The sequence below is a fragment of the Sinocyclocheilus anshuiensis genome, unplaced genomic scaffold (genome assembly GCF_001515605.1).
Source record: "Sinocyclocheilus anshuiensis isolate Anshui unplaced genomic scaffold, SAMN03320099.WGS_v1.1 scaffold2020, whole genome shotgun sequence".
In the NCBI taxonomy this organism is placed as follows: Eukaryota; Metazoa; Chordata; class Actinopteri; order Cypriniformes; family Cyprinidae; genus Sinocyclocheilus; species Sinocyclocheilus anshuiensis.
The window spans coordinates 24376-37860 of NW_015557276.1; the positions used below are offsets into that span (position 1 = coordinate 24376).

The following is a 13485-nucleotide window of genomic DNA, read 5'->3' on the forward strand; positions in this document are numbered from 1 at the left end:
TATATATATATATTTATCTATCTGTATTCACTGAAATTTCAATAAATAATAATAAACAATAATTTACCTAAATATGTTTTTGTTCTAAAAAATAAAGCATGTCAGTTTTCAAGAGGGGAAATTTGTAAAAAATTGAGGCAGATTACTTGTTGAATAAGGGTTTTGAACAGATTCATTCAAATATACAGTTCAAAAGAACTGATTCACTAAGATGAATCAAACAAGGTTTAAATATTTGCCTGAAATTTACCTATTAAAATATCTGTCTGTTCATTTAGTAGGGATGCACCGATACCGATACCGATACTTTGCTCCTGTACTTGTGCTCATTAAAATGCACCGATACCACACAGCATGTGAATAGAGCCGTGTCCAGACAAAGAAACACCACAACAGAACAACAGAGAGCAGAATGAAGTTATTAGAGATTAAGGATATCTATGAAGTACATTATGTAATTAATTTAATGTTAAACATTAAATATTCATGCCTGTATAGCTGATGTGCGCAAGTTGATACACAAAGCACGTTCACAGACATCACTGGAAAGTTTGTTGTTCGGTCGGAAATGTCAAAAGCAAGTAAGTAAAACAATGCACAAGTTACTTAAGTTACCTGACGGTAAGGAGAGCGAGCGAGCGAGAGAGAGAGAGAGCGAGCATGATCTTGATTGCCGTTCGCTCCTTCAGCACACGCATGATTTGGATTAAAACTAAATCGTCAATTTAAAACAAACAAAAAATATAGGGGCATTTACTATAAACAACATTTATTTTAAACATCAAGCATGCACGACTTTATTTAAAGTGAAAGTGAAACTAGCAGTCTGTACGTGTGTCTCTCATTCTGCACCAATACAAATGTGTGCACACATTGTGCATGTTTTGCTTGCTTGACGCTGTCACGCCCCTGTGGACTGATGATTGTGGTGAACAAGGTGACGAACAGTTTTGCTCATATTTATTGTAGTCTATTTTGCTGTATTGCAGTATGCAGAAAAATATTTTCTTTTAAAAAATGTCAAAAAGTCCTTAACATAGGATTATATTTCAGAAGACTTTCTGAAAACATTATTTAGGCAACTGAAAAATGTAAATATATTTTTTTTATATTTTGCCTCTATATAATTAAAAATAAACAAGGCAAGTAAGTAAAACAATGCACAAGTTACTTAAGTTACCTGACGGTAAGGAGAGCGAGCGAGCGAGAGAGAGAGAGAGCGAGCATGATCTTGATTGCCGTTCGCTCCTTCAGCACACGCATGATTTGGATTAAAACTAAATCGTCAATTTAAAACAAACAAAAAATATAGGGGCATTTACTATAAACAACATTTATTTTAAACATCAAGCATGCACGACTTTATTTAAAGTGAAAGTGAAACTAGCAGTCTGTACGTGTGTCTCTCATTCTGCACCAATACAAATGTGTGCACACATTGTGCATGTTTTGCTTGCTTGACGCTGTCACGCCCCTGTGGACTGATGATTGTGGTTTCTCCCTCTGTGTCCATATTTGGTTATTCCTGTTCTCATTATTAGTTAATCACCTCATTGAGCTCACCTGTCTGCCCTTGTTATCTGCCCTATATCAGTTCCTGTCGATTGTGTTCTAGTTTGTTGGTTATTGTGAATGTTACCTTGTGTGTGTGTTCCTGACCTGTCTGGATTACCTATTGTGGATTAATTAAAGTGATTATTGGAATTCTTCGTCGTCTTCATCCTGCCTGATCACACACCACACCGTCCCGTGACAGACGCATTATATGAGTGGCTTTGGAATAGAAGTCGCAACACGTTTCAGATGACAAAAAACGTGACTTATATTTCAGAAAATATGTTCATCGCTGTTACAAGATTTATGTTTATCGAGTGGTTCCTTGCATTGTTACAAGAAAACGTCAAGAAAACTTGTGAGCTGCTGCAGTGGAGCAGCTGTAATGTGATATTAAATTAAAAATGAAATACGATAGAGCAATAAAATGAACAGTGAAAGTAACAAATGCTTGTACAATCTATTTTAATGGGCATAATTAAGTGTGAAAAGAACGGAAGGAAATATTTGCTAAATGAACTAAGCCAACTAACAGAATTCATATTCTTTTGGTTTCTGTAGCAAGCATTTAAAAAAATGACAAATGGCATGAAAATACAGGTATCGGTCTCGTTCTGAAAAAAAGTGGTATCGGTGCATGCATCATTTAGTTTAACTTGATGTACTAAAATAACTAAAATGAAATAATAAAAAACTATAAAGACTTGTTTTAAAAAAAGAAAAAACGCAACAAAATTACTAAAATATTAATAATAAATTCAAAATGGAAAATATAAAAATAAAAACTAATTCAATCTCAATAGTGAACTGAAAATGTGCTATTAAAATATATCTGTCTGTATTGGCACAGTTTTCAGAAGATGTAATGGAAGATGTAATATTACATGCTTTAAAATCATAACATTATCTTTGTTAGTCAATTTTATATTAGAAACAAAATAGTATCAAATAAATTAAGTTAGCTTTGAGACAGCCAGAATGTTGTTTTGGTTGAGAATTAACTCACTGCATAATGGTGTTTCTACAGCTTATTATGAGTAGATATGTATTTGGATGGGAAGTGCATTAATTGTGAATATTACAGTGTTTACAAAAGCTGAAATGATTTTAAGTTGAACCAGAACTTTGCAAAAAGTATGTAAAGAACTTTCAAGTGTTCAATAGTATAAATTATCAGAAAGAAAGGTAATCTATTTACAGTTAAAAGAAAACTAGATGGTTTGATTCAGTTTAGGCGATTGATTATCTTTAGTTTGGTCTTATATGATGTTTTTATTTGCAGATGGAGTCCTTGACCTCTCAACTAAGAAAAACCACAGTCATGGTAGCGTCTCACTGAAAAGCTCTCAAGGTTTCTCAATCATGCCCACAGTTAAGGGGTAAGAAGTCTTTTTTTCATTGTTAAAATATTACAGCTTTCCATTTAGGTCTAATCATCCTGCATCAAACACTTTGTGGCATTGTAACCATCGCAGACATGTTTGTTGTACACATGTCTGTAACCATGAATAAGAGGCCTTGATGAGTCTTTTGTCCAATCACAGATGCTTATTTTGTGTTTCACTTTTGTTTGTGGTAGCTCACAAAATGAGCACTGCAGAAGCATCATCTGATATGCAAAAATATGATTTAGTAAGTGAAAAGCATCATCTGTAATTTTAGATTTACTTGTAAGGATTTTAACCCAAACTATGTAATGCAAAATTCATAGAAAGACTGGCTGCACCAGTGTTAAACAATGACAGTGTCTTTATGTAGTAAAAATTGTATAAATCTGATACAGAATGGTGCGTACCTGCAGTTTGTACTTTATTTGAACAGTGGTCAACGCCATGAATCAAACTGAATAATTTAGCTGATGCTTATAGGAACAGATGACCCAGAGTAATCTGAGTGAAGTGAAGATTATGGACAACCCCTTGTGGAACCGTCAAATTACAGCCTAGACAGACAGTGTCCTTTTTCTTTTCTGTACTAAGACACTTTAGAGCAAGTAAACTAAGGTACAGACTATCATTTCCTCAGGAGAGGCACATTTATTTTACTTCTACATTTTTTGTTCTCTGTGAATGTGAATGATCATCTATGAAACAAATAAGGTACAAAACAAATGGTAGGTGTTTAACATTGTAAAATGTTAACTCCAAACCTCAGGTGGGTCAAACTAAATATTATATGAGCTGTTTTGTTCTTTATTCATTTTATATGTGGTTTGCATTGTCTGAAACCCTGTTAAAATTTGGGATATTTTGGGAAGTCTAAATACACTTTTAAAAAAAACACTGATTTGTGTCATTTTTAGGGCTGTCAGTTTACCGTGTTAACTTAATTAGTTATGAAAAATAACGCGATTAAAATATTTGAATGCAGTTAACGCACTGGCCCCGCCCCCAGACCTGTACATCATCTTACATTTCCTACAGTTGACTGTTGACAAATACGATGCAGGGCATCAACTCCATAAATGCAGTTATGCCCTAAAATTCAAGATATTGGGGCAAAAAATGCCCCAGTATGAGTTTTTGTCACATAATTATATCATATGATATGCGATATCACACGAGCAGCAAGAGCAATATCACACGGGTGCTGTTTTTGTCACAAATATCAGGAGTTTAAATGTGATTTTATACAACAGTTCAGTAAATAAGTTATATTTTATATTTTAACACAATATTGTCTGTTTTTGCTCAGTTTTGCCAACGAAAATATTACCTATAAAGCCATTGTTGTGTGTATCCGAGCAGCACGGCGGTGTTTAGTTTCTGAATGAATCAGCCATTTAAACTAATCAAATGAATGAATGACTCATAAAGACATTTACTGCAACCTGCTGGCAGTTTTAGTTTCTTATTTGGAGTATAATTTCATTTGGGGAAAAAAAAAAAGACCTTAAAGGGATAGCTCACCCAAAAATGTAAATTGTCATCATTTACTCACCCTCATGTTGTTTCAAACTGTGGCCACGTTCACACAGCAGCAGAATACGGTTGTCAGTCCTGTTTTTGAGTCCTTAATACGGTTACGTTCACACACAGTTCGGTTATTTACAGGCGTGACAATCTCATTCTGTAACCGAACTCACACCTGTAAATTTTCAGGACTCACAACATTCTCGGAACACACGCCCTGTGTGAACGGAAACAGACTGGACAACTAGTTGTCTGTCACGTCATACAGTGCGAGAGAGAGCCGCTCTGCCGCACAAACACGCGTCTACCATGTGTTACGTGTTTTCGGTAACTTACAGTGACAGAGAAATGAGCTGCGTGTCATCTGAAAGTTTTAGATCCTGTCAGTTTTCCACCAGAGCCGCTCCCGTCAGTTTTGTGTTCTGCGCGCGATTCAAATGCTCTGCTCTCCACCCAAATATAAAATCTGATGTCGGTTAATGCAGATTTGACGAAGGAACTCGCGGCTCTATTGGACTCTTGTCGTGTCAGAAAGTGATAAGACTTTCAGTTTTATGGACGTCGCCATCTTTGATTTTACTTTGGTCAGTGTCGCTATGGCAACTGGTAAGGAATACGGGCTTGACTGCCGTTGCGCGTTCATACAGACAGTATTCTAAACACAACTGTAAGCTGCTGTGTGAACGGGACATTTCGAGACTCACACCTATAAAGAAAATGCGGTTGTCAATCCCAAAAACTGACAGTGTGAACGTAGCCTAGATGTTTCAAACCTGTATGAATTTCTTTTGCGCAACAAAAGGAGGTATTTTGAAAACTGTTGGTAACCAAGCTGTTTCGGTTACCAGTGACTTTCATTGCATGGACAAAAAAATACAGATGTTTCACAAATGATCTTCTTTTATGTTCTATAGTTTAAGTTAGTAGCTTAAACATTTATGTGTAATAAATTTTATGTTGAATAAAATAAAATATTTCTTTCTAAAGCTACTCTTTGAAATGTCTACTTGATACTTTCTCATTTAACACAATAATAGCTTTAAATTATCTTTTGTGGGTATTTTCACAGCCAAATTTAATTTGCGATTAATTAGCTTAATTAATCGACACATCATGTAATTAATTAGATAAAAAATGTAATCGACTGACAGCCCTAGTAATTGTGTTGCCTAGCAATAAACATGAAACATATGTAAAATATATGTAATTTAATTGACTAAATTTATTAAATGAAAAAGGCTAGAATTGGTAACAGGTTAGCAAATTTATAAGTTAATCTGTCACTGAATATTTGGTCCCAAACTAGCTAACCCCAAACTTCAGCGACAGAATTCAGTGACAGTTGTAAATTTGCTAACCTGTTACCCATTCAAGAAGTTTATCAACTGGAAAGTTGATGAACTTATTTCCCATAAATTGAAAACATTTGATTCACCATTTTTTCTTGCAATAAGTTTGGGTAATTGTTACATGATTGGGGTTGATGAATTCAGTCAACACTGCACTTTGTGTAAAAATTGAGGAAAAACAATGTTTTACTTGTCACCAATGCCGTAATTGGGGGAAATCATGTGGTAACAGGGTTGACTGCAAAATGTTGGAAACAAAAAAAAACACAATGTTTATGGTTATTTAAAATAAGTTAATCTTTATAATTAGTTTTACTACAGTTGTTTATCAATTCATCAGATTATGTGAAAATTACAACATTTGACTTTAATTGTTGGATGCAGTCAAGAAATCTTATAATCTAATAGTTCTCACACACACAAAATTTGGTATTTGTTTCTATTTATAAAAAAAGTAATGGGACACTAAAGTGTACCCTATTCATGGAAACTGCCCTATACACTTTCTAGGAGACAAAGGAATTACGCCTTTCTGAAGTAGACTACCTCATCCAATAGCATACCTCATTCTCACATCTGAACGTTTTATCTTTCCATAAATTAGGCGTTCCCAGAGAGCTGATCACAACTATCGAGATGTTGATGATGAGGATGGCTTGCCACCGAGAAGCTTGCATGATGGGATAAGGGAGAACTGTATTGGTTCTGGACCCCTCAAGCCACCCTTGGCCCGCTCGCTCCTCATAAAAGAGGAACTCCTGAGCCAGAAACATCGCCTCCTTGGCCAACCTCTTTCTTTGGCTAGCCTAGAGTCTGCGGGTCTCCTCAACAGCCAAGCCCAATCCCTCCTTACCCGCGATGGGACATGGGGGAAATCCCATCTAGATGGCCTCCTGAAGCTCAAACAAGTTTGCGGCGACCTCAACGACCTGCCTCTTTTCCAGGAGAACCAAGGCGCATTCACCAAGGGTACAAAGTCCCATGATAGTGGTTTCATCACGGTAAAGAAAGAACCAGGACATTCCCCTCCAGTGGACTTGAAGATCCCGCAAGTCAGAGGCATGGATCTGTCTTGGGACTCCCATGGGAATGCATCGGATCTCTACACTTACAGCTCTATAGTTTTGGGCAATGTGCACTCTGAGAATGCGCTCAGTAGGAAGCTGAGGGCCATCTTGCCAAAGCAGGGTCGCAGAGCCGCTCTCGGAGGCCTTCTAGATGGAGGAGCCGTGGGTGAATACTGGGGTGCAGAGCTTGAACAGCCAACTTTGGGACCTCAATACCCGACATCAGATCCAGAGGCAGACCCGACCGGCTCCAAGCAACCCCGAAAGAAAAGGGGACGGTATCGTCAGTACAACAGCGATATTCTAGAAGAAGCCATTGCTGTGGTGATGAGTGGGAAGATGAGCGTTTCGAAGGCGCAGAACATCTATGGTATTCCCCACAGTACCTTGGAGTACAAGGTGAAAGAGAGGTTGGGCACCCTGAAGAACCCACCAAAGAAAAAGCTTAAACTGATGATGAGGGCAGAGGGGCAGGACTCTGGGATCACCACTGAAACCGAATCCACGTCGACGCCCGCCACCACACCCATCGCAATGCAAGTGGATGTCTTGCAGGGGACAGGAGAAAAAGTCGAGTAGATAACACAGAACACCTCATAAAACGGAAAACGTTTTAGATTCTGACAGACTCAAAAAACTAAAATGATTTGGAATTGAGGATGGGGCTTTAATTGTGCCAATTTATACTTGCAGTATCTGGGTGAGCACAACTGCAGGGATTCATGGGAGGATTTAAGCCTGATAACTGGGGATAAGAAACAAATTGGCAGTTATCACAGTGGTCGCATTGACACTGCAAACATTTGCTGAAGTTTTTTACAACATAAAGCAACAAATGCGTACTAAAGCCATAAGAGAGTATCGACAGAGAGACATTTTATTAAAAAAGAAAGGCAAGCAGATTAACCCTTTGTTCACCCCCTTCATCTGAACTTTGCGAGCTGCGCCATTAGTGCTCATGCGTTTTGGACGGCATGCCATTTTGAGAAACGAGAAGCGGGGTTTCAAGGGTTACGTGCAAGGCTGGAAATTGACCCATCAAAGATTAGTTTATCTCCTCTGATTGGTAGGTTTATGAAATAATTCATGATCTTTAAAACTAATTTATTTCAAATGGAGTTGACAAGGATTCTCACCAAGGATCGATCCTAGGCCCATTTTTCTATTAACAGGTAAAAACAATTGCTTTCAACTCTTTTTAGTTTCCTCCTTTTATATTCTGCACCATTGAAACAGACTAAGAATTAGACAGTTTAAGATTAGTCATTCAGGGATGCATGTTTGTGATGTTAAAAAGATTTTTTTTTTACTTTACTTTACTGTAAACTTTTCTTTAACTCTAGCGCTTTCTTTTGCACTACACTTTCAGTCTGGCGCTTGCCAGAGCCTAAATCTGGCAGTTAGACCTGATTACCTCGACACTGCTTGCATTACGCACTTACTGTTCTGTCTGGCATATTAGATAATGCTCATTTTACAGTACTCTACTCTTGGTGAGAGCCTCTCCCTTAAAAGGATTTCAATGCCCATGAAGGGACAATGCCGACTTAAGCCACACAGGACAGGAACGTGTTTGCGATTCACATCTTTCTACTAAAATTAATCGAGGGAGGGTGCACGCAGTCACCTTTTGGCTGATTCTGGCTGCTCCCTCGTCGCTGCTTATAGTCAGTCACTGACATGTATATTTATAAAAAGAAGAGCATTTTCGCAGAGGTTTGGTTTTGGTGAACATAGGTGGGGGAAAATGTAGGTAGGGTTATGACCATATAACCCTGTTATATTATAAATTAGCGTTCTTTCAGAGAGCCAATTCTTGTCTCTGAATAGTTTCTTTTCCTCATGTAAAACTCAGGGCAACTGAGACAAATATAGTGATCATGTTTTTAGGGAAACAATGCATTATACCTACTTGAACTGGAACCTGACACACAATTCTCAGTCAGTGAGTTGGGTTAGGGGCAAGGCTTTATACCGAGCGTAGGTTGGGTCGAGCTGAGCCATGGATTGCAGATATTGGTGGGATGTTATCGTTCGAAACACCTGGCCAGTTGGGAATTTTCTTAGATCTCTCTGAACATAGCACTTTGTTTAAAAAGAAAAGTTAATATGTTTGGGTGTGTGTTTTAAAGTAGCTTTTGCAGTAGCAGATAGCATAAAGGAGACTTGCAAGATCAAAGGGGGAGCATTTCAATGACCCCTGGCATCCTGCAACTTAGACCCAAACATGCTCATTTTGTTTTGAAAAAATTACCTCTTCAGTGGTCGACAGCTTAAATTCTCAGATTTGTCTAGTGTTGCCTCGCTGTTTATTGTCACATTGCCCCTTTTTCAAATCTAAACTGTGTCGTCTGATGTATATAAAACCGAAAAAGCACATAGATCTGTGAAGATTTCAAAGAGAAGGCTTTTGGGATGGCATGCTCCACTTTGATGCTGTTATGAAGGGCATTCTGGTATATATCACTGCCTGGTGCTCACCCAGTCTGTGACAAAAATTATACTTCAAACTTCAGGGTTTCTGATGATGAAACGGACTCTTTGAAATGTACCTTTTATTTATTTCATTATTTAATTTGAATCATTTAAGTAAATGGCATGCACCAGTTAAGTGGAGGCTGATTTACTATTTATAATCTGACACTTGGTGGCGGGGTTGTAGACAACCGGGATCACTGTCCTGGGCTCACCTTTATAATATTAGACCTAGTGAATTCAAGTAATTCTAGTAATTTCCCACATTATATTAGGCTTGTATAAATTGTATATATTTCCTACAATACTATACTTGTAAGTATGGGTGTCATTTAAATTATTATTTCACAAAGCAAAAATGTTTGTGTTGTTAGCTTTGTTTAATGAAGTTGAATTGCAATTATAGCCATGTGTGGAGACACTACTGAAATTAATAGAAATCAGAGTATTTTAATCAATACAACGTACAGTAGTAAACCACTGATGTGACATATTTGGTTCAGTTTATAAATTATGATCACATGCTGCTGTACTTCTACATGAAACAAGTCGAAGGAAAGAATTTTATGTATAAAGAGTCATAACTAAGTTAGAATCATATTCATACGTATAAGCTCTACTGTGTAAATCCCTTTAGGTCATCTGGCATCAAATGCACCAACACTTTACCAATGCTGAGCGTTTGAAGTGTCTAATTAGAAATTAGTTAGGTCCTTTATCAATCAATCAGTCAATTAGATTTATTTATTAATCAATTTGATGTAAAATACTACTCAGTTTTGATTGACTCTTGCCATTTAAACATTTCTTAACCAGTATTTTTGTCTTGTTTTACAGTAAAAATATTAAAGATGCGCAAGTCAAGATACGTTTTCTTAGAAAATTTGAAACCCTTGAATTACATTTTCCTTACCCTTATTTCTTCTTATTTGGCAGATTTATTTTTCTCCTTTTAAGTATAAATTTAGTTGGATTCTCCAAATAAAATTACTTGAAATATTTACTGTAAAACAAGATACAAATATTAGTTTGAAGTGCAACTAGTAAATTAGTAGTAGATCAGTAGCTACAACTGGATTGTTAGTACTACTAGTACATACATATTCTATTATAATTGAATATTTGCCCCTATAATTGGCACTTAATATTTTTTGCACTGATGGCAATGACTGGAAGTTGTTTTGCAGCACTTAAATCTAAAAGTTTCAAACGATCACTTCTTTATTGCTAATCTAGAAAGTTTTGAACTTTCACAATGCTACTGTACATTCTGCAACCTTTATTTATCATCAGCTGTCTGATTCACTATGGTGCATGCCATTTCAACATATTTATTTAATTTGACTTTAATGATTAATGTATTACAGGGTTAACGGCTCCCCCTGTCCAAAAACATCCTCCTCTTGAAGAAATTATACTGTCTTTACTCAAATGAATGTAAAACCATTTACGAATAACTTCTAACTAGTTGTTTAGAAAATATGGCACTTTCACATTTCATACTTTGAACAGACTGTTTTAGTTTTTCTCTTGCTGCTCGTGTTTCAATTGTTTGTGTTTTTGCGTTTCTCTGAAACGTACACCTGTAGCCTTCAGTACTTTCGTATCTCAGGATAGATTCAGCAGAAGGGTTCGCAATATTTGTCAGTCGGATAACGATGCAGACATAACTACCTGTACAAGACGTGCATAGACATGTTATATTAACTACAGTCTTTGCACAATATACCTCATCCTCGGGAATAAACGCACCTTTCTGTGCCACATCCTTAAATACCATTCATGGGCACTTGGAAAAGGAACAGTTGAAACTCTGGGAAACTCTATTTCACCCTCTTTGTTGTCTTCTATGAGAGGGATGGCAAGCGAGGCATTTCATGTGTCTGACTGACCAATATTTACACCCTTTTCATTCAGGTACAGAAAATCGAACTTTTTGAATACAATCAAAAATTTCGCTTAACATTCTCATCTTGCCAATAACGGGTCCCATCCTTTAAGTTAACTTATAACGTTGATCGTCAAGGCAAATATCAAAGGATACTGTAGGTAAGCCACAATACCTTTTTCCTGTATACTGTTAAATGTGATTTAACAGTCATGGGTGTTTTTGTGAAAAACACAAATGGAGGTTTGAAGGGGAGAATATGGGACAGGTGGAAATGTTAACCTTCTGTTGTTTCTGTAAACTTGTTTTTAAACTGCATTCCAAAAATTTCCAGTGATACCTTTATATGGAAGAAAAATCTATACATATACAAATGAATATATATTATATTTATTTTACTGTTTATCTTTTGTCTTTTTTTTCTGGTTGAAATTGAAATGCTACACTAAGAAATGATGGGAAAACGACACTGACAGCTACAACCTCAGTTTCTGTACCATATGAAGTGCCATTTGTTTGTCTCAAGTGGCTCATAATGACTTCTTTTCTGAAAAGATGCTCAGATAGCCTTCCGCATTACCTCAGGTGAGATCTCCCAGAGCAGCTGATTCTACATTTAGTTGTAGAAATCAGGACCTGTACTTGACTTTTACACGTTTCCAAAACCGCAACGATTACTTTTCAAGGAAGCAGTTTATAAATGACGCTAGTGGCATTTTTGTTTTCCTCCAGTGCGTTTTAAAATATTAATGCTTTGCTTAACTGAACCACGGGTCTCTTTTTCAATGCAACTCTCTTGACGATAGCACACGAAAGTTCAAATCAATAGGGCACCAAGGCTCGAAATTGCGACCATTTTGGTCGCATATGCTCCCGAAATGTAATCTGTGCGACCTCAAAATATATTTGGGAGCATTTGTGCGAGTGCATATAATTGTTGTCGTGCGACCTGTTTTAATTTCTCTAAAAACGTTCAGAGTATGTGCCTTCTGAGTGTTGATACGGTGACCTGTCTGCCGTTCTATGAAACGTTAGGCTACATAACCAATTAAACTTCATCTTTACATTCTTAACTTTAATGCAGATTTTAGACTGGTTAATATTAGCTGTCAATCACCCAGTCACTGCTTTCCGCTGTCAGGTGACAGGGAGCTAACTACCGCGGGGAATGTAAAGGGCTGAAGAAGAGAGAAAATAAAAAAGAAACACTGACAGATTTATTTTGTGAACCACCTAAAGTTACAAATAATGGTGCTGGTGATAGCGATCATGTGGTGAATGTTGATCCACCAGCCGAATAGAAGGCGTACAGTTTTCGGAGAGAGTGGTTGAAAGACTTCTAGTGGCTCCGCTATGAAAATGGTTCTATGCACTGCGTTCACTGTAAAGCCTGTGGGACGGAGTTTGCAGGTAACAGCGTTCGCCACCGAATCTACACATTTCGTAATTGTTGTTTTACGATGTGCTGTGTTTCCTCTGCATTGCAAAGATGAATTTTGTTGATTGATACTTTCATTTGCTTGATAACAGCCCAAATGTCTTATTATAATTGACTGATTAAATATAAGAATTTGACTCAAATGATAATGCACACTTTTAGAAAAAATGGCTTTAAGGTAAAAATGACCATAAAAGGTAAAAATCTATTTAAACTTATTGGAAAAGATTAATTTCTTGTCACTGCTTTGAACTGACCACCACACCGAATATGAATATTAAAAATTTTAGGAGTCAGCTGTCCACTGTAGTCCACAGTAACACTCAGTCAAATTATTGTTATCGATAAAATCCCAGAAAATATCGAGATATAATTTTTTGTCAATATCGCACACCCCTAGCTGCCAGCCGTTCGGTGCAACTGGCAGAACTGAATGTAAAATTTAACACCGCATACACCATCCTAACCCTCGCCAAAGAAGCACTTAACTTTAGGTTATTTACAAAAGAAATCTGTCAGTGTTCTTTTCATTTTCTCTCTTCTTCAGCCCTTTCTTTTTCTCGCGGTAGTTAGCAGAAAGCAGTGACTGAGAGATTGACAGCTAATATTAACCAATACAAAATCTGCATTAAAGTTAAGAATGTAAGGATAAAATCTGTTAATATATAATTTGTAGTTGTGGTGCTCCTAAATTTTTGGTGAGTGCTCCTAAATTTTTGCTGGTGCTCCTAACATTTTGAAGTTGGGAGCACCAGTGCTACCAAGTAAAAAAGTTAATTTCGAGCCCTGGGCACACATTTGT

The 13485-nt window shown here is 36.9% G+C and overlaps 1 protein-coding gene across 1 annotated transcript in view; it reads left to right on the top strand.

Moving 5' to 3' along the window:
* The window catches only part of LOC107679046 (ligand-dependent corepressor-like), a 10162-nt gene extending 2062 nt beyond the window's left edge, over positions 1-8100 (top strand). The window contains exons 3-5 of the mRNA XM_016474459.1: positions 1616-1622; positions 2837-2933; positions 6420-8100. Coding sequence (XP_016329945.1) covers positions 1616-1622; positions 2837-2933; positions 6420-7461 — 1146 coding nt within the window. The 3' untranslated portion in view covers positions 7462-8100. The remainder of the gene's footprint in view (positions 1-1615; positions 1623-2836; positions 2934-6419) is intronic.
* Positions 8101-13485: the final 5385 nt, after the last annotated feature.